Source organism: Lepidothrix coronata, unplaced genomic scaffold (genome assembly GCF_001604755.1).
Source record: "Lepidothrix coronata isolate B3197 unplaced genomic scaffold, Lepidothrix_coronata-1.0 Scaffold38, whole genome shotgun sequence".
Classification (NCBI taxonomy): domain Eukaryota; kingdom Metazoa; phylum Chordata; class Aves; order Passeriformes; family Pipridae; genus Lepidothrix; species Lepidothrix coronata.
Genome location: NW_016690218.1, coordinates 340,701 through 367,183, shown reverse-complemented (window position 1 = coordinate 367,183; position 26,483 = coordinate 340,701). Strand labels below are relative to the sequence as shown.

The 26,483-nt window shown below is 39.2% G+C and overlaps 1 protein-coding gene across 1 annotated transcript in view; it reads left to right on the top strand.

The window, feature by feature from the left end:
- The window catches only part of ALK (anaplastic lymphoma receptor tyrosine kinase), a 307,709-nt gene that overhangs the window by 144,377 nt on the left and 136,849 nt on the right, over positions 1-26,483 (top strand). Inside the window, exon 4 of the mRNA XM_017812959.1 lies at positions 671-872. Coding sequence (XP_017668448.1) covers positions 671-872 — 202 coding nt within the window. The remainder of the gene's footprint in view (positions 1-670; positions 873-26,483) is intronic.

The following is a 26,483-nucleotide window of genomic DNA, read 5'->3' as shown; positions in this document are numbered from 1 at the left end:
CCTCTGTCCCACTGGATAAGCCTCAGATTGTATTGAAATAGAATTAGGCCAAGGGAGTCAATGTACTGGATAATAATGAAATGTTTAATGTGAATTAGCTGCATATAAAATTAATACATTAGAATGAATTGCTGAAGAAAGGAAACTGTGTCAGGCCTTTATCCTGAATCTATAATATTAGACTTTAAAATGGTGCACTCTTCTGTTTATAGAAGAGCAAAAGTAAAGGTATTGAATTCGTGTTCTTTATTTGGATGCGAGAAATAGATGTAAATAATTATCTATGTATCTATCTATCTATCAGAGCAGTCAAATCAGGATGCCACTGAACCAAGGCTAATATATTTGGGTTTGGACCAGACTTGAGACGTTACAGACAAAAATCTAAACCTAAAACTCATTCATTATCAGCCTGGGCTTTTTTTTCTGGGCGTTAAATCTAAAAGTGATATTTGTTCTGGCCATTCAAAGGTGAGTTGAAATGTTGCCTCAGTCTTAAAAGGCTTAATATAAAATGGGCAAACTTTCCAAACTAATTGGCAAATATCATGCAGAATGAGCTGTGGCATGAAAATTACAACTATCCATCTGCACCCTGGGTGGGTTTTGCTTTTGGTTTGTTCTTTATTTATTTATTTTCAGAGCTTTCTTGTTGCCTTCTCTGTTCTAGGTTCATTTCTTTTTCTCAACGCATCAGAGAGGCCGAGCCCCATCATCCTGAGCCCTTGGCTGAGAAGCAGCAGTGATCAATGTGTAGTTCAAGTGGCTGTGTATAAGTTTTACCAGCAGAGTGGAGAATATATTGCTCGTGTCCATCCCATTGATGAAAACAGCAGTGAAATCTTATCAGTGAAGAGTCCAGAGAAACATGGGTAAGTCTCATCCTCTCATTTGACTCACAGCTTGAATTGAGAAAAATCACTCTACTGTGCAGTATAGTCACAAAACGCATGCTGCACATCTAAGGGGAGCAGGACACCACAGAGAGTAGATGTTTGTCTTCCATGGGTCTAAAATATCATAGAGGCTGGAGACTGATGCTTATTTTATTACACAAAGCATCAGCAAACTTCTGGATCCATGCAACCGAGTCTCTAAGTGGACATCACATTTATTCTCTGTGCTTGCAGGTGCAGATATAGTTTGGATACTCATCCTAAATTTAAAGTTTTTCTGTCTAATTCACTCTTCTGATTTCTTTTTACTAATTCTTTACCCATGTAAACTATTGGGCTTAGAATATCTACTGAGTCTTTGCAGTTTCATGTGTCTGCATACATTTTCAGTTTTGCTTTGCATTTGTGTTTTTTGTCAATAAAGCAGTTCAGAACTACTGGTAGAGGAGTAAAGCTTTTGATCTTTCAAGGGTGCAACTGTTTGAAATGTTTTATCCTTTTTGTGCAATTAATCTTGATGATGTTTTAATTTGTCAGACTTCCTGTGTATTCTTTTAAATTTTTGCTAGCAGCAGAACAGCAGGAGCTGAACACAGTAAATATTTCAAGATGCTGTGGTAGTAGAGTAACTGAGAATTTAATTTGGATATATGTGAACCTAATGACCTACTTGCTCTATATACTGATTTATTTTTATTTTTATTTTTTACCTTTGTTGTGAAATGTGTTAAGAGGCATAATTTTTAGCAAACATCTCAAATTTTCTTTGTTTTGATCTGATAGATTAGAGAGTCTCTAATAGCAAGTCTTGCTGGCTCGTGCTCGTAACAAGATGTGATTATCTGATTACTGTCTACAGCAAATTCTGTATTTTCCAGTAGCAAAAGGAGAATGTGCAATAAAAAACCTTGCAGGAGATAACCTAACTCATAGAAACAGTTTGAATAGTTGTAATTCTCATATAACACATGGCCTATAAAAGTGAGGAGGAGAGCTTGTGTGTGGATCTAGATCATACTTAGTTCCAGCAACATCATCCAAATTGTAAATTGCTGTTGATGTCTGGGGAGAGGCAATTAGAGGAGCTGCAGCAGCTGTCTTCTTCCTTAGCTCTTTGCAAATGCTGTGCTCTATGTCACAGCTAATAAACATGCTTTGTGCAAAGTGCCTCCTGTGTTGGCACTGCCACCATTCCTTGGCACTCGCAGGGAATATTGCTTTGTGCCAAATGCTTTGGTCTGCTACGTGGAGGAGCTCCAGCTCAGATCCGTGGGTGGGCAGAACTCACCAGGAGCACAGGCAAGTGTCAAATATAAGGAGCCTTGAAGGGAAGGGAAAGATCACTCTAAGTACAATAACAAATTCCTACCTTTGCCATCTGCTGGAGACGATGTGGACTCCTCAGCTGGGTGTTGCAGATGGAGATTGTCACCACAGGAAAGAGTGTTTGTACTTTTACAGAAGGTGGTTTTGGTTATAGCTTGGCTGTCCCATATGCTTGCCAGAAGCGCAGCTTGCTCTCCAGCAGCATCACCGAGGTGCTTAGGGTGGTAAGGATGTGCCTGTGGCTTTCGTGGTTTTGCATGTTTGGCTTCTTGGTATTCCCTTGCTGTAAAACTTTGCAGTTGGAGCAACTGGCTGGTCCATTTTTTTCCCCCTCCTCGGGGCCTATCCCTTCATTGTGAGAGGCAGTAGTTCTTCCCCCAGTTCACAAGGCAGAAAAACTCTGATGCTATGCCCATGTAAATATCATATGGGGATAGTTAATTAACTACCCCCAGACTACAGACACAGATGATAGGGTGGCAATTTGTCACCATTTGCCCTGAATCTTCACTCTAGAATTTGAGTGCTTTTCTGCCCTTTGTTTGAAGGGATAATATTCATTATTCCAGCTTTGATAACACAACACGTCAGTCTCGCTTTTGTAAAAATCTTCTTTTGTTTAAATAGGAATTCAGAATAGCTGATCAAAAGTCAAGAATAATTCTATAAAGTTCTTAAAAGAACTAGCAGTCCTACAGTGGAAATCTGTTCTGTTTGATATTTTACTTTGTCTTGGAAATTGCAAACAATTGTATTTTTTTATAATGAATTCTTTGACCATGCTATAACCAAATAGGTTCTAAAATTTTATAAGGATCTTAGCTCTAGGCACAAGGTAATTGAATTCCTCAATGAGCCTGCACTAGAAATAAAAGCACTTTAAAGTTCCACAGGTGACACTTCTTTGATACCATATGCTTTATATATTGTTTTGCAAACAAGAGGTGTAAAGTGTGTGTAGTTCCCAGCGACTGGAATCTGCAGTAGTGAGTCCATGATATGACTTAAAGTCATAGAAGGAGGGGTATGTTTTTTTGAAACAAATGCACCTGAAGGATGATAAAGCAATAAGTTAATTCCAGGGTGGATTTTGTCATATCTTGAACTATGCACAGCGTCAATATCTTCTTTACACTTTTTTTTCCTCTTTTTCGTTCTTTTTTAATCTCCATAACCTGAATTACATATATTAAGATCTTACAAGGTCTTCACAGTTCACCTACATTTACAAGAGAAAAAAGTAGATGCTGTCAGGTGTTACTGTTTCATTCAGGGTGAAACCAGGCAAGCAAAGGTTTTGGTTGACAGCACTTGAAGCTGATTTTAAGTAGAATATATGTAAAGCTGTGAAATTGTACTAGGTAGAGACAGCATAGCACCCAGTATTTATTTGTTACCAGAGTTCGTTGGTGTTGTCTTTGTGTGTAAATTATCAGGTGTGATTATGCATAAAGACTCAAAGCAAAACTAGTGGGGTTCTGTTTGTTCCTCTCTGTTTGTCTCATTTTCTAAAGAAAAACAGCACAAGCCTGTGGACTAGAGTTGTACCAGTTCCTTAATGAGCCAGAGTCATTACAGAAATTGATGTGTGGAAGACACTTATTTGTTTTATTTTCTTACTTGATATATTTCAAGGCAGCTGATCTATTGCATGCAGGAAGAAAGCTGGCTAATTTAAGATGTATCACATTGCAGTAGGGTGGGGCAGATACCACGGACACCAGGAAGAGTATGGCAGAAGTGATGGCTGCAAACGATTCTTGAGTGATGAAAATCACCAGAGGCTGGAAAAGGGATACTTGTTTTGTGTTATACAGAAAGTCTGCCAAATACAATCATAACTGTTACACATAATATATTTACAACAATCCTTATCACTCAGAAGGTAACTATATCCTTGTTTATCAGTTCAACAGAATTGTATACTTTTTTTTTTTTTTTAACAAGCAGGTAGATCTTATTCCACATTTATGTATGGGTCTGGAACACCTTTCGTTAAACCTTCTTTAAATTAGTTCCTAAGCAATCATAGCACTCCTCTACGGGGAACAACACACTGCTGTGTTCTGTTAGAATGAGATTTGTTGCGTGATAGTGTTTCTAGATTATCTGACTCCATGGATGTGTTTTTGATATGGTTAGTCTGTTCTGACACCTTTTGCAATTCTGTTGGGTTTTGCAAGCACCTGCAGATGATACAGGGAGAGAATCAGTGCAGTGCTATTGATCCTTTGTAATGGCAGGAGTTGTTATAATTCCTGCCATGGAGCACAGCACTCTCTGATTTATCTCAAATACCACTAGATGTGGGTACTGTTTTTTGCTGTTTTTCTGCTCCCATGGTGCTGTATACAATCCTTTCTTGTTGCTATTTAATGGATTTCCTATTGTCTATTTCTAGAGGTGAGGAGGCAGCAAGTATGTTTATGTAGCATATTGGTTATTTGGCAAAGCAGAGTTGCTTCCGCAATTTGAATTTTCACTTCTGGGTGCTTGTCAGACTGTCACCGTGGCCACTGATTTCATTTCACCTCTCATTTGCTTTCCCATGTGTTAAATTTATAATTATAAAGCAAGTAAGATTGTAAATGTGCTTAGTAGAGTGGAGAAAACACAAAGGAAAACTTGCCAACAAGGTCAGAGTTTGTAATAAAGGATTGATTTTTATTTCTTTTGATTATTGTATTTTGGGGAAAGAAGAGTTGGGCAAAGACAAAAATATCATGGTTCATTTTAATTACCACTATTATTTTACATCTTTACTTGCACTGTTAATGTGAACTGTGAGTAGGACCTCTAGACTTATTCTAGAGCCTTAACCAAACTTGAGATTCATCTGAAGACTTTCGTGTAAATATGTGAAGTTTAAGGTGTTTCTTAAATAAAACTTGAAATCTGAACATGCGTGACTGAGCAAGGAAGCCATAAAATACTACTACTTCATATAGCCAGTACTTTAGTAGGTGCACGTATGTTTGTGCACAGAGCACTTCCAACAGAGAAAGTTCACCTTGTTTTGAAGGTTACTACAAATCATGATAGGCTATTCCCTTTCTGGCATCTGCAGCTTCACTTGAGATTGATTGCATTGATAGATGTCAAGAAAAATATATGAAGGAATCACTAGCAACTGTCACATTTGACCTTGGGGCTTGAAATCTGAAGGTTATTTCTGGTTCTAGTGTTGTTTGGATTGTTCTATTGTTCTGTTCTAGTCTTGTTTGGGTTGGTTTTTTTTCTTTCTTTCTGCCCAATAGTTTCAGTAGCTTGTCTCAGATACCATGGCCTTAGTAGAAGGATCCTGGAACCCTTTAACCTTAAAAATACCATTCTCAGATTAGTGGTAATATGAATTTGCCTGACTTTTTTTGCGAGGAGAGTGGGATGCTGGTTTTATTCCTTCTCCTTAAAAAACTTTACAAAATTCAAGTCTTTGTTGTGCAAATGCCTGGACTAAAACATAAAAAGAATGAGAATAAATTATGTGTATTTGGAGCATTTATAGTAATTTTTACGCATCAAAATATGTCTCAAAATTTATAGTGCAGTTTTTTTGCAGAGAACTCTGCATCAGGAGTTGAAGTGATTCAGCCTAAACTATGCATTTGAGAAATTCAGGTAATCCAAGAAAATAATTTGGATTTATGGATTCGTTAAAAACTAAGCTCTCTGACCTTGGTGGCCAGGTACCACTAATCCTTAATTTTAGAGAGGAAACTTCAATTGTTCTAGACAGAAAATTAGCACTTAAACTTTTCCTGTACTACTATCCACTAGCCAACTTTTAGTCCCTTTCAGTCAGGGCAATTAAGTGCAAAGAAAGAAAAAAGAGGGGAAGGAAAAGCAAAGAAAAATTGGTGTCTCTTTTCACCAGTGCCAAGTAGAAGGGGACAATCACTTCCCTAGTCCTGCTGGCCACACTATTGCTGATATGAGCCAGGATGCCATTGGCCTTCTTGGCCACCTGGGCACACTGCTGGCTCACGTTCAGCCACTGTTGACCAGCACCCCCAGGTCCTTTCCTGCTGGGCCACATTCCAACCACTCTTCCCCCAGCCTGTAGCGCTGCCTGGGGTTGTTGAGGCCAAAGTGTAGGACCCAACACTTTGTCTTGTAGAATCTCATACTGTTTGGGAGATTTAAATTAAAACCATTCAGAATGTATAAGGTGAAATGGAGCACTTCAAAGCTTTATGAAACAGTATGAACCTGATATAAAAATGTCTGCAGATGTGGAAAGACTGTTTTCCCATTCCACTTGAGCACTAGAGTGAAGTAAATGCCTGTGCACTTCTGTTTTAAATGTCTTAGTGGTTTTGCTGCTGGTGAAGTGCTATATTATTACTTGAGATAAACATGGGTCCTTTCTGTAGATTTTTTTTGCAGTATTGGTTTGCTTTAAAGCATACCTTAGATTTCCATGTAAACTCAAGTAGAACAAAGCAGTAGCTTCAGACTGCTCCAGGAAAGTTTACTGCATTGTCAGTTGAGATTGAACTGTAACAGCTTATTTCTTCTTACAGACATTTATATGGAAGCAAAGTTTTTATGACAAAAATTATATATTAGTATTACCAGAAACTGAATTTTGAGTGCCATTCACTATTATGGTGGATCATATTGGGAAGGAACAATATTGTATGACCTCTTGGACCAACTAAAGCCAACTAATTTCAGTTCAGTAATGAGTAATTGCAACTACTTTTTTTTTTTTTTAAAGCAGTTGATTACAATCCCAATCAAACTGATTGAAAATCATTTTGGGGGGAATTGTGGGGGAAAATTGCTCTTTCTTTTCTTGTAATATCTATTATCAGACAGTTATTAGGTGTCAGTGCTGCATTTTAGTGATGTCTGCCAGAATCAAATGCAAACAGGAAGGACAAAGTTGTGTAGTCTTCTTCCAGTTGCAACAATAAAAAAGGGCACAGGGGGAAAAGTCTTTTCAAGTTGAAATAAAATTTGCAAATGAGGAAAGTTTTTACCAAATATGAAAATTTGGCTTACTACAGAAGCAAATTACTTGGTGTCCAGAGAATGGAAAACAACAACAAAAAAGTAAAAGTTATTTTGCAGGCTAAGAGTTCAGTTTTTACCTACTGGAGTAGCCTTTTCTACTGCTTTTAACATGGTGCTGAACATACTGTAGTGGAGGAGGGCTGTGGGTGGTGAGGTGGATGCCCAGTGTGCCTTGGCACAAGGATCCTTGTGGCTTCCCAAATAATCATTGCACCTCTTGGTGACCTCCTTGGGCTCTGGGAGCTACTTCTGTTTGTGGAACACCAGAGACTGGCACATCTGACTCTGTAGAAGTAATGCCAAACTGACCACAATAACAGAGTTGAGGCACCCTTAATCCACATGCTTTGGATATTTGTTCTGTTGAAACTAAAGTTTCCTTAATAAAAATGTATTTCTTACAGGGCTGAAACAATTTCTTCAGACCACTCTGAGAAACATAATCCGATTTTTATACTGTCCAAATCCTGGGCACAAAAGTCTTTCATCGTAAACTTTTATACCTCGTGTCCTCCAAAATTATTTGCAGGCTCTTCTTCTCTTGTTATTATGCTGTTCTCACTTTCCAGAGTATGGGTTGGTTTTTTCGCCCCCATTCTCTCGTTACTTTAGCTTGTTTCCCTTGTTTCATAGATCGTGTGTTTTCTTCTCTACACGAAGGCTTCTACTTCAATTTTTAAAAGTCGTCCCAAACTAATCTTCACAGCCCCATCTTGATGCTGGTACATGTTGCACTTCTATCAGCACGGATATGCCAGGATGAATTCAGTTTTTGTAAAACCTGAACAAGCAAACCACCTGCCACACATACACACACCACCTAACTTTGTCATTCCAAGCATGTGCAAACACTCCATTTTGTCATCTTTCTTTTCTTCGTTTGGGTGTCCTTTCTGCTATACGGAATTGCAACAGTCTCTTTAGAATGCTTTGCTACCTCCAAGTATGCCTTCCCACAGCCAAATGCTTGCAACATTTGTTTCCAGAGACTAGGCAATTAATATTGCCAGCCTTGTTTCTAGTTATTTTTCCACTCCCCTCAAGCTCAGCTCTCTGTCTTTCTGCTGTTGGCAAAGTTTTATAACAAGCCTGCGGTATAATTGCTTTCTGTATCTCCTATTTATTTTTGACCTTAAAATCCTTCTGAGTTTTGTGCAACCTCCTCTGCGGCTGTCCCATTTTGGAGCATGGTTTTGTCACAGCATGCAATTTCCTTGGGGCTTTCCTTGCTAATGCTTAAGAATATCCTTCTTATCCAAGGCAAATCTACCCTGCTGTAGGAAGTACTGCGGAAGATTTACAAGGTAATATTCCTCTCTTCAATTTCAGAAAGAAATTATTAACTAGGTGCTGATAACTTTGCAAGACCTAAAAAACAGTGTCCTTGACCCATCCAGCTGCTAAAAATGTTAGTGTAGTGGTAATACAGTTGATTCTGCATTCTAAGTAAGGTTCTTGGCTATCACTCCTGAATTCCCTCAGTTCTGTTCCATGACTTGCACCACAGGGTTCAAGTCCAGTAGGGCATTTTTGCACCCTCACTTTAAGGAACACTGTCTGTATTGCTGCCTCACCAAAAATGGTGCCTATTGTTCTCAAGTGCTGGTAAATCAGATGTTTTCCACTCAAGAAAGAAGAAAGAGAACTCTGATAAACTTATCTCTAACTTAGAATTTGCTTTTCCATATTAAAAAGAAATCAAAGACTTATTCAACAGGAATTTGGAAGTTAATTATCAATAAATTCCCACATGGGAAATTGATTGAAGGCTTAGAAATTATTTAGATTCTGATGCTTGCTGCAGTGGCAGAGGTGGCAGCTTGGAATTCTCTTTAGTGATTAAGGAAAGCACTGAACAACTTTCCACAGGAATACAGTGAGGACTGTGCTGTATGACACCAGTGTGAAGCACTTTGCAGAGCTTTTAATTTAAAACTCAGGTACTATATTTGTTAAATAGTGCTGCTCCTGCCTGAAAGCATTTTTCTGTCAAATAGCTACCTTTGTTTTCTTTTGAATTTTATTGTGTTCTATGGCACACATCTAGTACAGTAGAAATTATATTCCTTTAATAAAATACTTTTATACCGGCAGAGGGAAACCATTAGTGTTAGTGACTAGTCTGGCAAAAACATGGGGTTTGGGTTGACACCAGCAGCAAAGGCACAGGTTTCAGACAGCCTTGTCAGATCTACTTTATGCACTGCTTGAATCAGGTTGTTCCTTGACGTGTGCACTGTTGCAGAAGGCTTTTCCCCACACTGCACTGCTTGTTTTTAAAACATGTCAATATACTGGAAATCATGAACGTTCATGGCTTGCACAGTAGCATATTGGTATCTGGTCTAGAGAAATGAGCAGTCCTCCCCATTTGGAAGTATTGGCCTTTTCCTTCCTTTTTTTTGCAAGGTCTGTGTTCATTAGTTTTTCTTTATAGACATTTGAGTTCTCTGGGTCACCAAGAACAGTTGCCAGCTTTTTATAAACATCAGTCCATAACCTTATGATGTTTGTTGTGTCCTATATCAGGCTGACTAAATACGATTTTCCATTGGGAATAGCAGCAGTGAAGCTTGTTTGCTGAGTGTAATTGGAGCTTTTCCTGATCATCCCTGACTTGGTGTGCCATTCATGCTGATGGATTGAGGGCACGAAGGCACATAATAAAGTTCCTTTTGACAAGGCAAAGTTATTCTAAGCTGAGACTTGAATCAGCAGCATGTCTGCCATTCTTGGTGAGCTTCACATCAGGATAAGACTGCAGAAGATCGGCACAAGTCTAAATCTTTCACAAGGCAATGAAGATTTTATGACTCTGCTTTATCTAGCAAGGAATACATGCAGTAGAATAAATGAGACAAACTCAACTTCTCTCATATTCAGATCAGTGGTCAGTTATTATGATGCCCTTATAACAGAATGAAATTACACTAAGGGGAAGATTTTGTCAAAATATTTGAATTGAAATACTTTTTAATAAAGAAGCCAAATAATCTGATTTCCTTCAGAACATTCCAAAGTGTAGAAAGTTTCCCTGTGCAGTGTGCTTGCTCAGAGATGTTAAGATAATTGCAATTAGAAGATTGCTGTCACTTCATTAAGTGCAATGGATGACCTGATTATTTTTAGGATGCTAAGCATCCTAAGAGTGCCTAGCTAAATGTACAGCCACACCAGGAAATAAAACATGAGATGATCCATCTGTATATTGTCTTAGTTTAAATGTGTTCTCAAATCTAGCAACTGTTTTTTTGCATCTCTGCCCCTTTTCTTTCTAGATGCCTGTCTTTCAGGAGGCTGTGGTTAGGGAAGTGTGGGCTAATGCTTCTGACAATTCAGATCCATATCAAAACCATGATGATTGTAATTTGTTATTATTTTATGCCAGAAGAGCTATTCAGAGGCTTATTTCTTAGAGGCCTCTAGATAACATCTGACACAAGTTGATTTCCCTTTTTTCTGTTGTCTGGGAACCTGGGCTCCTTTCATTCCTTTAGGCAATTTCTCCAGGTCAAGGCTGAGGCATGTATCTGGACTGTTTGAAAGGGCATTATCTGCTCTTACTATTTCTGTTTTAGATATGGCATTTTGATTGCCAGTATCAAGGCAGTTACAGTTGACAGTGTCTAGTAAAACAGCCCCTCTCAAGCAATGAAAGATACTGTCAACTTCAATGTTTACTCACAATCAGACCACTATCAATATTTTTTTTTTCAAGAACATCTTGCTTTCTTTTCACTTATTACTTGCCACCACTATACTATTATGGAAGGGGTAAAAAAATTCTATATAATTTTACTGACCTCTTTACTAATAAGTCAAAAACAGAGAGATTGGTGTTGTCTTGGACAAGAGAATTTCTATCTTCCCCTCAGCTCTTTTATCTCTTCTTGCTTATTCTCAGGGTTCACTTTCCCCCATTCCCTCTATCTCAACGTATTCTTCCCTTCTAGTTTCGTATTCCAGGCTTTTCTTCTAAAACAGGCCTTCCAGTCCCTTTAAATAAGTCTCATTCTCTCTCTCCTTTCATCTCTTACTCCTGTCCTGCTTGCCTTTGACTTGGGTATGTTTCTTCATCGTGTGTTCCGGATCCGGGTCTGCCTGATGCAGCCCCAGGTGAGCACTGGACTCCCTCCCTTGTGCAGTTCTGTAGGAAAGTCTCTGCCAAGGGGACACAAACATCAGCTTAGAGGCTTGCAAACTGGCCTCACTGAGATGAATTTTCACAGGAAGGGACATACAAATGAAGCAAGTGATTCTACAGAACTCTGGCAACACTTTCATCAAGTGATCTGAAGGACTTTTACAAACATTAAGACCCTGCTGAAGTAGATGCTACAATACAGGTGGACACAGTCAACTATTAAAGAGATATTCTAGCAGATCATAAGTGAGGTTGGTACTCAAGAGATATGTGGCTGAGTGGGCCTGCATTTATGGCATTTTTTTACTAGAAGAGTGGAGTTTTAATGGAGAGAGATAACCTTGATGTCTGGGTTTTAAGAGTCAAAGGAATTGATCTCGGTGGAGATGTTAATTTCTATCTCCTCCACCTCAGGTGAGTGGCCTAACACTGGGGAACAGGCATTAACTCACTGAATTTCAGCATACACACAAAATCTAGATTCTCCATTTGTTGCAGTGCAGAAACACCTGTAGGGGCAAAGATAAGAGGAAAAAAATATTGTTCAGAGGTTAGGACTATTGTAGTTCTGTATCCTGAGTCTTCATCATGAGCAGCACTTGGCAGATACATTTCTATCCTTCAGGGGACAGGCACTGCACATACTTTTTCCATCTTCTCTTCCCCGTGCCCCTCCCAGCTCTTCTCATTGCATTAATACTCTGTATTCCTGAGACATGGACGTCTGATTTGTGTCCGTCTAACTGAATTGTAAACACTTTTTTTCTCAAATTAATCACTACCCAATCCCAATTTCATGTGCCTTTGATGCCTGGTTTTAATTGCCTTAAAGTAGAAAGCTTCAATGAGCAGAGAAATTAAAGTTGCAAAATCCTGATGGCTTTTTTTATTTTTGTTTGCCTCCACAGTCAACTTGAAGAGTATATTTTTGGTTGGGTTTTTTCTTTCTCTCTTTTTTTTTCCCCTTAAGCAAGTGAATGTCTTATTAGTTTTCCATCCCTGATAGAGCTGCAGGCTTAGCTGCAATGGATAGACTACATTTTAGCTCCAGAACACAAAATGTGTTCTGAGTTGCCTACGCTCTGAAAGAGATCTTGCAAGTCAATGAAATGAGCTCTCCCTTTCTTTTGAAGCAGAGCTTCACTCAGGAAGAAAACTGCTATTTGGACAGATTGAAACCCCTGATATATAATGGCATCTCAGGGATATCATGAAAAGGACAAAAGTGGGAATGAAGCACATTGTATCCAACTAAAAAGCCAGAAGTAATTTAGGACAATTGCCTTTTTTCTTTTATCCAGAAAACGTATCTTCCATGAAATCAGAACTTTTTGTGGGAAAAGTTCAATTTTGACTGTGTTTTCCCTTAGAGTGAGGTAGACGAAATACTGGTTTCTTGGACTAACCCCAAATGCCTTCTTAGCTCTCTGTTCAGGATTACAGTGGGTGTCATTTTGCTGCCTGAGTTCATGCGCAGCAAAGTTTGTCGTTTTTCATGGGGATTGTTTTTCATCCCTCTGATGAGACAGCACGTCTGCTCCAGCCACTCTGTGGCATGCCATGGAAGTGACATGACTTGAGGAGCCTCATCAGAGTGCTGTTGGGAAAATTCTACACAAGGAGTAATAGCATTTGATTGTCTGTCTGTGAGAGAGCCATACAGCAGTATGCAACTGAATGATGAATCGACTCGACAGGTACTACAGGTCACCTATATAAAGCAAAGTAAAGCATGCTGATAAATGAATATCCTTTTTTTTTGCTTTAAAAATTAAAAAAAAAAAGTGCTGCTTTACAAATTGTTTGGGGTTTAGAACTTAATGAAGTGTAATAGCAAAGTCAAAGGGTCCCGTGTTTTCTCAGACTGAAGAGTAAAGTTACTTTGTGGAGAAAAATCCCCTTGGTGTAGGAAAAGTTAATTAATTATTGAGTGAAAAAGAAGCTGTCTGTCAAATTGCTAGATTTCAAATTTGAAATTTGTTGCCTTTTACCCACTTGGGCTTTTTTCTAGAACCAATATAAATGCTTTTTCCCAGTATTGACTTTTTCTTAATGACTTCTGCTTGTAGTCTTCTGTAATAATTTATGCCATGATCATGCTCAGTTATTATCTGCTGACTGATAATAGAGTTTGTTTTACAAACAGCATTCATTGTAATGTAACTGTTCAGTACTGGCACAGCAAGCCACTGTAATAAATTCTGCAGGTTAATGCCATTCTTTACTCAGCTGTTGCTCAATTATCCATCAGAAAGTGTTTTGTTTTCTGTTCATTGCCTGTGACAGCCCTAGGGAGAGTTGTTTGGTGTTGTGGGTTTTTTTCAGCATTTAGGTGTAAAAGGGATTTTGATGCCTTTTTACTTCTGAAATGTATTTTAAACATCCTATTGGAAAGTTCAAGATGTTCTTGAGGGGCAAAGACAGCCTTTATTGACTGTCTTTTTATACAATTACCCTTTTTGACCAGAATAGTTATTCAGAACTGAAGATCCACAGGTTACCTTTGTAAGGAAGAAAAGTTGGCAATGAGGCCAATGTTTTTGGTCACTGTGTTGATTTGAAAACCAGGGGCATCAAACACCATGAAAATCTGTTGTTCACAGATCGTGTTGCCCAGAAGCCTCTCTAATCTTGTTTCTGGGCCACTCTCAGTACTTGGTGTTTGATATTTACTCTTTCCTGAATATGATGTTCCTGGTTTTCTTCCTCATTGTGTTACTCCCTCGTATGTGCTTTATAATATATACAGCAACTGGGCTTTTCTCTCTCATTCCCTAAAAAAATTACTGTTTTTTCTCTCTTTCTTTTTGCCTGACTTTATACGGAATGAGGGTTTTTTTGTTTTTGTGCTAGTCATTGCTTATGCACGTAATTTGTGTGTGTGAGAGAGAGAGGTACACTCTTACACATGTTCACATGCTCCCAATTCTTGCTGACTGTTTCAACAGTATGATACCATATCTTGGTACATCCTTCATCCTGGAATGACTGCTAAAGGGTAGCTTTGTGGATACTTATTCCCTTTTGGAAAGGCCATCACTGTTATGCCAGTCCCATCCATCTTTTAGGGAATGCAGCTATAAAATTATTTTTTAATGGTGTAGAAGAGGCGTAAGTTCAATATGTTTTCAACCACAGAAGGGGAAGGAAGGGAGGGAGTGTTCCTCCAGCTCATTAATCAGAATGAGAATGAGAAATTGAAACAGCTTCCTAGTCATTTACTATTTGTTCCAAAGTAAATCTATCTAAATATTAGTGCACTGATGATAGAAAAAAGGAGGGTTATGGGGGAGGGAAGAAAAGAGCCTTGTCATTAGCTTGTCACGTGCTGTACATGGGAGACCAAAGATATATGTACTATGGCATCTCTGTAATGAAAACTTGAGCAATAAAAATAGTTTATTCCATGTTCTGGAAAAGGAACTCTCAGAGGAAACACATTAACAGTATTTCATATTACAAATTATTACTGCATATTCAGCTATCATTTCAAATGAGAATTGTGCGTATTACAGGACAAGGGAAGGAAGATACAGTTAGTATTTCTTCTGTAAGCACAATTAAGATTTTATGCATCTGGCTATATCAGTTCTACCCTATAAATTTAGGTTAATACTTTAACAGAATGATGAGTCCGTTGTCCATAGGATACTTGATAAACTTACACGTCATTCAGGTTACATTGTTAGTGGCTGAATATGTGAGTCTCCTCATTTCACTGCTCCTAAACAGAAGAAGGTATTTTACAGTGTGGCAATGAGACTTGTTGAATATATCTAGTAGGGGATCATCTTCCACATTGAATTTACGGACTTCATTTTGCAGAAGTCAGATACTATCAAATAACAGTATTTGTGCTGAGTGCGAATAGTGTTTTTCCCACCATGCCTATAAATTTTGAAATAATTAAATGCTTTGTTTCATCCAGTTCCCTCTCTCCACCCAGCAGGATGGTGTGTGTTTGTTACCTTCTTACCCTATAATGAATTTTATGACCTTGCATAGGAAGTCATAGTTGTCTTCACAACAATTTGGGAGAAAGTTTAAAATACCACTCACAGTTTCTATATTAACGTGTTGCCAGCAGAAAGCTATTTCTGTGTTGTTAGAACGTGGATTTTTCTCCTTCCTCCTCTAGCCTCCATTCTAGAGGAAGACGTATTCCTACTTCATCTTCTTCTACCCTTTATACTCCCAAAAAACAGCCTCCATTTCTGTGTGTAGTTGGCTCTGACTGAATACCTCAGTTTCCAGTTTCTGAATTCTGAATGAAGTGACCGATATGTACTTGCACTTTGGAATTTAGCTTCAAATATGTGTGAAACTGCGAGAAACAAAAATTATTTTTCTTACTGTTTTTGTTTCTGGATATATATAAATTGAAAAGTCTTAGAGACAACAGTTGTTCCAGAAGGGGTGTGCCACCAAATTTCCTAGTTCTTTGCCCCATTAAGGAGCAGAAAACTGAGTCTAGGGGAAACTGGCTACTATTTCCAATTTCTGCATTAGCTTACATAAAAGATGGAAGAAAGAAACAGCATTTTATTTTCAGGTCCTTCAGTCTGGTAGACTGTCAGGCTGGCCTGAGATTAGACCAGGTGAAAGCACACTTTGACAAATCACTCTGAACTTAGAGAATACCTAGGCTGACATTTGCAGAAACCAAGAGAAGCAGTTAACATAGGTTTAATTCAGCTGTTATAATTACTGCTTTCTGGAAACACAAGAGTGTCTTATCCTGTTCACCTTTGTTGTGGCCTGGCTGGATGGGATGCTGAACACAGCTGCCTTGGAGAAGGCTCTGAAGAAGCACTGCATAAAGCTTGCATTTTTAATCTCATGTAGTGCTCACATTTGTACCTTAATGCTGTTGCATCAAGACAGTAGGATGTCTAATCCATATAATCAATGCTGTTTCTTCATTTATATTTACATTAAAATCATGTTAACAGTATCATTAACTTCTTAGTGATATTATAGTATAGCCTTATGAGTGTATTTTCAAAATGCTTCCTGTTGAAAGAGATTTCCGAAGTACTTTATTGCTAGCCAGAAATGGTTCTAGCAAACCAGTGAAACGCTCTCTAATTAAATGAAAGTAGTTCATTTTCCTTTTTCTTCCCCTGAGACTGCAAGTCACAGTGGCACCCACAGATGTCCTGCCTCTGTACTCAAAATGACAGTGAGATTTTTTTCCTCTTCACAATTGACTGGCAGAGGATCTGAGCCACTCAATTTACTTGCAGTCCCACATGCTGTCAAAGATACAAGCCTGAAAAGTTCTGGAGGGTGAGAGTGAACACTGTTGCAGAATGAGTAATGGAAGTGTTGATTTACTATGGAGTTGCCCATCTGAGGTAGGTTATCTTGCAGCTCAGGTGTGAATGAGGACACTGCATTGAAGACATACTGTGATAAAACTATGCAATTTTGTAGAGGAAACTGTCCAATCTATGATGCAAGTACAGTAGGTTACACAGATGCTTATCAGTGTTCAGCTGACTAGAAATAAAGCAACTTGGCTCAGAAAATTATATTAAAGTTTTTTGTATTTCCCCCTTTATTTCCTTCAATAGTTCTGGTGTTTTGAAATTAGATTTTTCCTGTGGTGTTCGTGATTCCCAAGAAACACAGGAGACCAAAGTGGGCTTATTATGAATATTCTGCTGTTTCTTTTAACATTCCTCTTCCATGATAATTTATAGTAGTAAATGTGTTTATAACATTTGTTTCAGGAAACACACGTGGAGCAGGTACAATCTGAATCAAAACACACTGATTTAAAAAGATCAAATGGCTGCTGAAAACATCCTTGTTGCTTTCTTCCTGAAATGAAAACCTGTTAAGTAAGGGTGCTTGCTGTAAGGCTTGATACAGCAATGTGTGTAAAACAAAGAGCTGGCAACTGGAGCAATGTCATCAGGTGTGCACAGCATCAATTAAGTGGAGCATGAGGTTTTTAATGTTTAGGTAAATGGGTATCTTCTGGTGTGTGTCTTCAGCAAGGTAACATCTGGTCTTTGCAGTGCCCATTTCAAACCCTCTTGATTAGGAATCCGTCCACTGAGTTCAGTAGTCTTTCAGTCAAGTCTTAAATCATCATCTACAAGTGCAGCCATGTTTTAGATGGATTTTGCTTTCCTAATGTGCTTTGAAATAGGTAGAATCAAGGGCTGCATCTGTGGAGTTTTTTAAATCTTTCTGTTTCAGCAAAGGCAACGTGTGGCACATAAGTTTGGTGAAAGAAATATGTGGAAATATCTCACCAACTAAATGTCACCCCCTCATTTTTTTAAATCAAAATGGGAAATTGTGCCCAGATCTCCCTTGCAATTTTTATCTTCTGACTGAAATTTCAGGTAGTAAATTTCAGGAAGTAAATTTCAATACATCAACTTCAAGCAGCAACAGTCAGACAAATAAATGTCAATTTTATACTCTGAATGCTGACTGTTAGCAGACTTTATCATGGAGATGGGGGTAGATAGTGTGAGCAGATTCCTAAGGCAGAAAGAGTCTGCCAGAGGGACAAAGAAGTTATGCTAATATATGACATGGTTTAGCCATATATAATTTAATGCTTTGCCCTTCAGCAACATCTTTCAGGTAAAAATCTGCAAGACTTTATCAAATAATAAGTTTTTTTAATGACATCTTTCTGCTATCCTACATATAGCTGATTAGAAGAAATGTTAAGGGACTCTTCACAAATGTATTCAGAGCCCTGCAGTCCTGTGTCACAGTTGTGTGTGGTGTTGTTAGACTTCCTAATTTTTGAGCCGTTGTCCTGCTGAATTCTTCTCTGCACCTTGAAGAATTTTTGTCACCGCATCATTTAAACTGATATTTTTTGGGTTGGCATTGTTTTGTTGTTGTTGTCCTCTGTGAGCGCTGTTTCTTCATCATGCAGCCATAATTGGAATCCCAACCTTCAGCTCTCTAAGTGCTAAAGGCAAATTTGTAATTGAGAGATTTTCATGGCTTTAGTCTGATAAAATAGAGCAACAGATGGAATCAATTCAGTGTTTAGGTTAAACTCTGGCCCAGAGCAGGTATGATATCTTAAATACCTCCCAGAGTTCCCTGGGAAACAGTAACAGAGACATTTGTCTGTGTGAAGTGAAATCTCCTCTAATTCGGAATGTTGGGCAAAGCATAACATTTAGAGGGATTCCATAATGTTTGATTCCAAGAGAGAGAGTGTAGTACTCCACACCACCAGCACCACTGAGGCTGGAGGTGCTTTGTGCCTTCAAACAGACTAGAAGAGGCTGGAAGACACACCTGTGACAACTTCATATTTTGTTATTATTGTCATTTGTCTATCTTGCTATAGTGAGTATAATCCTCTGAACAAACTCTCAGTGGTGGTGGTAGTGGACTCTTGCCGAGTCTGAATACAGGTTGCCAGCACGAGTCAGCATGTAACATGGATAGAATATTTTCCTATTTTGAAAACATTCACTTGACCTGCTGGGATGTGCCCTGCCCAGCACTGCTCATAACCTCTGCTGTTGCCTTGCAGTTTTACAGCATGGGGAGGGTTAGGCCAGACTGGAGATTGCTGACTAGCCCTGTGTCCCTGTTGTTCCCTTTTGTACTACTCTTTCCCCTGGCACAGGGAGGCTTTTTCTTCCCTGTTGGAATAAGAAAAAAAAATTAGTAACTAAAATTAAGGACCCAATCCTAAACATTCTGAGAGTAATGTCTGCTGCTATAAAGATTGTAAGATTAACCTGAATTTCCACTCATTATAACAGCTATCAGTGCTCATCTCTCTCAGAAGTTGTTAATATAAGTGCAAGATCAAACCAGGTTTCATTGAGAAGGACAAATGTCAGGAAAGGCCTGTTCTGGAAAGATACCTGTGGTGCAGACATAAAGTTGTAAAGAATTTAATTTTGAAGTCTGATGAGCCCTCCTTTTATTCTTTAGCTCTTCACTCACTATTATCCTCTGTCTATTTCAGTGTGTTACTTAAGCGTAAGTTGAATCTTCACAGCACTGAGTGTTGGTGTTGAAAACTTTCATGTCCTTAAGTTACACTCAGTTTCTTCAAATCTCAAGTGGTGGTTGAAAATTCATTCATTCCTTGCTCCTGACTGAATCAGGGGAGAGGTGCTGAATTAGGTATCCCTCCTTTCCAGTGATGGGACTTGAGGAAACACCATGAAGCTGAACTGGGGGAGGTTTAGGTTGGATATCAGGGAAAGGTTTTTCACCTAGAGAGCAGTTGAGCAATGGAACAGGCTCCCCAGGGAAGTGATCACAGCTCCAAGATGTCTGAGCTCAAGAAGCATTTGAACACTCTCGGGCACATGGGGTGATTCTTGGGGTGTCCTGCGCAGGGCTAGGAGTTGGACTCAATGATTCTGATATGTCCCTTCCAACTCAGCATATTCTATGATTTTGGCATTTCCTTTCTCGTTTCTAGAACATAGTATACAGATCTCTCACATGGCATCCCATCAGAAACGCATACAGCAATTTGCAGGGCATTTAGCCTTCTGTATTACGTTCTGTAGGCTGTAAACATCTTGTGATGGATCCAACCACACAGGTGGTGGGATTGTGTTGATGTGCAATTGACCCAAATGTGAAAGCTGACATTTGGTTTTGAGAACTATTGAGAGCACAAGTTAGATCAGACCTTTCTTGGGCTAATACTCTGTTTCCAGGAGTGGAATAGGCTTTTCAAAAAACTTTACGTTGAGCCGATGCTGGATTATCTCCTTTTCTACATCTTAGATTTTATCCTACTTTTTTATCTCACTATTTTCTGTAGCTAGAAACTGCTTTAGGATTTGAAAGAATTAGCTTAATAAAAGAACATAAAAAAACCTAAAAAGTTTTTTGTCATTAGTTCTTTTTTTACCTTTAAGTGTTCTACGTTGTAAGAAAGCTAATGCTTTTTCAAGCACTGATTGTGTGTCTCTTTGTCAGGCCCTTTTATCCTGCAGAACAGTCTGGAATATATCCTAGTGGATACAGTACACCCACAGCCTAGACCACTCACTAGCCCATGAGTACCAGCATTGTTCTGTCTGGCTTGTAGCTGGTATTTGTCTATTGTAGTGGTGTTTGGGGTGAGGTGGGTATTGATCCCTCTTTCTGCTAACAGAAATTCCACCATGAAATGAAAACTTCTTCAAGATAGAAGTATAATTGAGGTTGGTATATTTCTATCAAAATTTTGTTTCCATTACATTTTCATTTTCAGATAGAAACATCTTTAGCCAGAAATTGTCAAAGAATCATAGAATCATAGCATGTTTGTGTTGGAAGGGACCTTAAAGACCATGTAGTTCCAACCCCCCTGCCATGGACAGGGACACCTTCCACTAGACCAGATTGCTTAAAGCCCAGTCCAACCTGGGCTTAAACACTTCCAGGGATGGGACATTCACAACTTCTCTGGGCAACCTCTTTCAGCATCTCACCTCGCTCACAGTAAAGAATTTCTTCCTAATATCTAGTCTTAAACTACCCTCTATCAGTTTAAAGTCATTCCCCCTTGTCCTGTAACTCCATACCTTTGTAAAAAGTCCTTTTCCAGGTTTCTTGTAGTCCTCTTTAGGTACTGGCAGGCACTATAAGGTCTCCCTGGAGCCTTCTCCTTCAGGCTGAACAATCCCAGTTCTCTCAGCCTGTCCTCATAGGAGAGGTGCTCCAGCCCTTTGATCATCTCTGTGGCCCCCTCAGGACTCACTCCAACAGGTCTGTATCTTTCTTGTGTTGGGGAACCGAGAGCTGGGCACAGCACTCCAGGTGGGGTCTGATGAGAGCAGGAGAGGGGGAGAATCCCCTTCCTCAACCTGCTGGCTGTACTGCTTCTGATGCAGCCCAGGATGCAGTTGACTTTATCGGCTGCGAGCACACATTGTCTGGTCATGTCAAATGCTTGCAAGATTCCCGACAGTGTCTTGTTAACAAATCCTTCTTAATAATTTTAACATTAGATGCTATTACAAAGATCTAATACTTTTCTGACCAGATAGTTTTAATGCCATGTATTACAACTGACAGCTTGTTCATTAGCATTACTTGCCTTCAGCTTGTGATGTTTGCAAGTATGAATAATCATCGTTATTGTGGAAGAACGCTTTGACAACTATTTGTGACAACTATTATAGCTGTGTGCTGGTTTTATGAGGGGTAAGTGTCTGCAAGTGAGTTAACAGCTTAATCTGCTCCCTTTCTCCCAGCATGACTCACTAGAGCATTTCTGTATGCACTGCTGCCACCTCTCTCCCCAGTTGCTGCTTGATTGACATTAATCTGATCTTTTCATACATGTGTTACCCTCTCTGTGCCATACAGCTTTTGTCACAGTGCTGATGCCACCTACTTTCAGATTCTCATGTGAGATTTCCCTACAAAAGGATCTGACTCATAGACCCCTCCTGAGATCCATTTAACACACTGAATTAAATTCAAGTAGCTCTTGGTGCTTGTTAGCATGTTCTGACTGACTGACTGGGACCCTTACTCTTTAATCTTGAGATTGTTTGTAATATTAGATGTGTACATGCTTTATCACAGATTTATGTCCCTCCAGGGTCACAATTGCTTTTTATTTTGGCGTGGCTTTTGCTGACGGTGTCTCCGTGAAGAGCTACAAATACGTGGTCTCACTTTACAGCAAGTCCTTCATGTGCAGACATTTCTCCACTTGCATTCTTAGCAATTCCTCTTTTTGTAATAATATATTGTGCCCTCCGTTATGCATACAAACAGTGCATTCCAGTGTCATTGACTGAACAGGGAAAAGAATGAAGGTCTGGGTCCAGCTCAGCTGTTGAGCCACTGGATTATTCTGAGCAAGGCTTTGTCTTGATTTTCTCAGCTTTGAGATCCATCAGGACCTTGTTAAAGACCATGTGGTGTTGGACCACCCAAAGTATACACATTTGACTACTGTGTCTTTTGGAAATGCTCGAGTCCTCGTGTAGTTTTGAAATAAGGCATTAGTTAGGGCTTACTTTCTTTGTTTCACAGAAAAAATACTTTTGGGGTGCTTTAAACCATATCTTTGTATCTGCCAAGTCTGCCTGAATTTTTGGTTGGCCAGCTAGCAATGCTATTAAAGATTTTCACACCATTTCCATGTGCTCCAACCTCACTATCTCAAGTGTTTCAAGGGCTTAAGTTCCTCACATAGATCCTCCAAGTTAAGTTATATTCTAAGCTTGTGTCAGTTCTTGCCTGCAAGTCAAATTACGAATCCAAAATAGTGGGCATTTGTGAAAATGCTGACCTAAGTAATTCTTCCAAAGTCCTAGCAAAGCCCAGCTGGAGATGAATGAATCGCAAACATGAAAGCTAACGAGAAGGTACTCTAGTAGTACAAGGAAATTCAGCAAAAGTGTTTGTTATTAAAAGGAAAAGGCAAAAGTAGTGGATATTATATTCTTTGTAACTCAAATCTTCACAAGCAAAGCCTGATCCAAGACCTATTTGTGTATTGTTGTAGCTTGGAAAGAAGAAATCCAGCCAACATGAGAGGAGCAACAAGTCAAGGACTCCTTACAGAAGGTGACTGTGATAAAATCCATGTTGCTGGATGGGCCCAAAAATTAGGTTGATGTGTTTGTGGAGTTGGCATACAATGTCTATGACAAATTGTACTGATTAGGCAGGAGGCCTGCAAATTCCTGATGATTGAAAATAGCAACTGTTGAACCAGTTTTTTGGAAAGGCAAGGAAGTGGAGATCCTTTGGAACTCATAAATCCCATTCCCATCACTGCAAAGGGCACGGTGCACATCATCTTAGAGTCAGTTGGACTAAATGACTTCCAACCGACATTTTTATGATTCTGTTGTCTGAAAATGGAACCTTCTGATTTTTTTCTCTTTATTTCAGCTACAGCTGTGTTTCACATCCCCAGCTGTGTTCTACTAAACATTGTATACTCATGATGGGCCTCAAATTGATGTTTTTCAGAGTAAGAATTGGTGTGATCTTTCAGAAAAGTTAGGGTCAGGTCTGGAGCTACACGTTGCAGCTTAGGTAGTTTGTATTTGGTCCTTATTATCCTTAGTAAATCAATATTCAAAGGTGAATTTCTCCCTTTCTGTGGGATCTTTGAATTTGGGTTCATCTAATAGCTGGGGAGAGAATAAATGCAAGTAATTTAATATCTCGAAGAGGTCAGAAAAGATTGATCTCTTTTCAGTTTATCATGCTGTAACAACTATTTACTGTTTACAGCGTTGCTGTTTTTTCTGTCTTTCCCAAGTATTGTGCAGTGGCTGCATGCTAGAGGCAGGCTGCAGGGCTGGTGAGATCAATAGTCTGCCACAGCTGATTTTCAGTTGATATGCAAGTAGAAAAACATATACTGCACTTCCAGAGCACAATGCAATCTTATGTAGGCTTATTTAATACTACTTTAGCTATAAAAATATTGCATTTAATTTTTCCAATTACATGTTACGGTTTTATATTGTTAAAATATTTCAAAGTATACTTAGATATTAGCAACTCTGAATTGAGGAGAGACTTCTCAGTTTAATGAGAAGGACATCTGTATTGCTGTTTGTACACTTTGATTAATAGAAGATATAGAAATTTGTCGGATGGTTATATTTTCAGGATAACATAATTAACAATAATTTGATCTTTTCCTAATCCAGTGAATGCATTTGAGAGATAACATTTGTGAAATGTTAGTGTTCTCAATGAAATGAAGTGTAATCATGCCAAAAAGTAAATTTCACATTCCGGGACTGTTTGTGTTGGCACTAAACTACTGCCCCAGCAATCTCGTGCTGTACTTCCTGAGCCTCCGTCTCTTACACACGCCTTTTACTGTGGTATGGAACATCAGGGGACACTGCAAGGTCGGGGCTCCCACCATCAGTGTCAGAGCTAACCGGTCCTGGATAAATCAACCTGCATGTGAAATGAAAGTAATTAGTACTGTAATGTAGAAATTCGCTGGAAAAGTCAGTGCCCACACTGATTTTCATTCTTACACTTCACTCCTCCTATGACCTTTCAGGTGCCGTCCTGGTGCTGTGCTTTGATGCAGACCTCGGTGTGCAGGGAGCAGACAGAGAGCACAGGCTCCTGCCTAGGTGGTATCTGCAGCCCTGTGCCAGGGCTGCCACTGCTCTGGGCCCACGGTCCCAGTCTGGGGATGAATGCCATGTAGCTCTGTGGCACAGGACTAGTGTCACTAGCAAGCCCAACTGAGGGGACAGGACTCTGCTCAAGGGCCTGTAAAGGTGTGCAGGTGGCACCAAGTAGGAGTTTGCACGTGCCGTGGAAGGGGATGAAGCCACATGTCATGTGACAGTCAATGTCTGAACTGTAGGAGTGCTTGTTCTCTGAGACCACAACTCAGACAGGAGTCCCACAGGAGTTATTGCACTAGATTTTTGCCACCTCTTCGCTGGGAATCATGCAGACTGCCCAATTCCAGAAACAAACCTGCTGCAGGAGAGTAAAGATATTGTTTCCCTGCCTTCTGTGCAACTTCAGTGAGAGAGTGGCTTTATTTTTTGAAAATAAAAAAACCCCAAGAAAACAAAACTAAAACGCCAGAAGCTCTGTGCTCTTATTGATCAGCTTCAGTGCAATACCATTGCTGCTGGCTCTGTATTTATGTTCCCTCCTACCCCATATATTGCAATTGTACCAACAAGAGTGATCTGTGAGGATGGAGACATGGGAGAAAATACCCATAGGGTCAACATGTCATTGTGAAGGAGAAGGAATCATTGTTATGTTTTATCAAATCCTCAGCAGCTTGGTCTGCTGGGGATAAATGTTTTTCCCTTACTGCTTTCTGGAATCCTGGTATTCTTCATCCAGCACGATCCCATAGTGCGATTGAATTGAGATTCATACGATGCGGATTGCCATCACAAAAGCATATTTGAGGAGAATTGCCTGAAAAACTTGCCATCTGAGGGGAGATGTTCACAGGATAAATGCTTTCTCCAGCCTCAATTACCTTCAAAACTAAGTCAAAGGTTTCCATATCGAATATACCAAACTCTATTGGGTAACTGTCAGCATACCAGTGATCTTGTTGTCCCTGCAGGCAGGACTCTGGTCTCACCAGCCGTGACTCAGGGAAGGTCTGGCTTGATTTAGTCATGCTTTTTCCTAAGCAGCCTTGGGGAAATGCTTTAACTACAGGTGCTCTAGGGCTGTAAATCAGTGCCCTTAGCACTCAGTTCTGCAAAAAACATCTTCTCAGGAGTGGTGGTAGAATTTTGTTTTTCTTTCTCACATTGTTACTGAAGTGATTAGATTTGGGACATTAAACGAAAGCAAAGTTAATTCTCACACTGTTAATTTTGAAGACATATATTATTTTTCACTTGCTTCACTAGCACATCTCAATTTGTGATTCTAGAATAAGGATGGGCAGGAGCTACCCAAGCATCTGTAACTAATGCCTGCTTGTGTTGGAGGTTAATTGTCAGATTACCTTAAAATATCTGTAATTTATAATGATTATTAATGGAGAGTTAAGGCTCTGGTTTGGGTTCTTGTATGTGATTATCTGTTGAAATTCTTTATTTTGTGTACCTGCTACCTTTAATTAGACCATAAGCTTTATAAAGCATACCATTTTGTACTAAATTTTCTTTTTATTAGTCATATTTCCACTCCCCAGTATTCATAAATCCCACATCTGGCTTGAAATGAATACTGTTGGCAAGTTCTGTTAATTTGCCTCAAGCTTTTATGGCCTTACCTCACATTTTTAAACCATTTTTCCCCAAAGCGGTGATGACCGGAAACTTTTAGAGATAACTAGTTATTTGACATTGAGAAAGACATCAAATATTGCAAGACTTGTAATGAATTCATGGTGAGGCAGAGCATTTTGGAGATGCAGATGACTAAACACCTATTACATCCACTTTTCTAAATTATTAGTAAGTACCTGTATACAGAAAGTGTCACTCAGTACTTGCTCATTTTCACATTCAAGCATCTGTCTTTCTCCGAGCCCAGGGGGCCTGTTCTGGGTACAAATAAGGCTTCCACATTTGAAAGCCTGGCTGACACAGATCATGCGATCAAGCACGTTTTCTCCATATCATAACAGAAAGCATTTGTACTTAATGCCAACT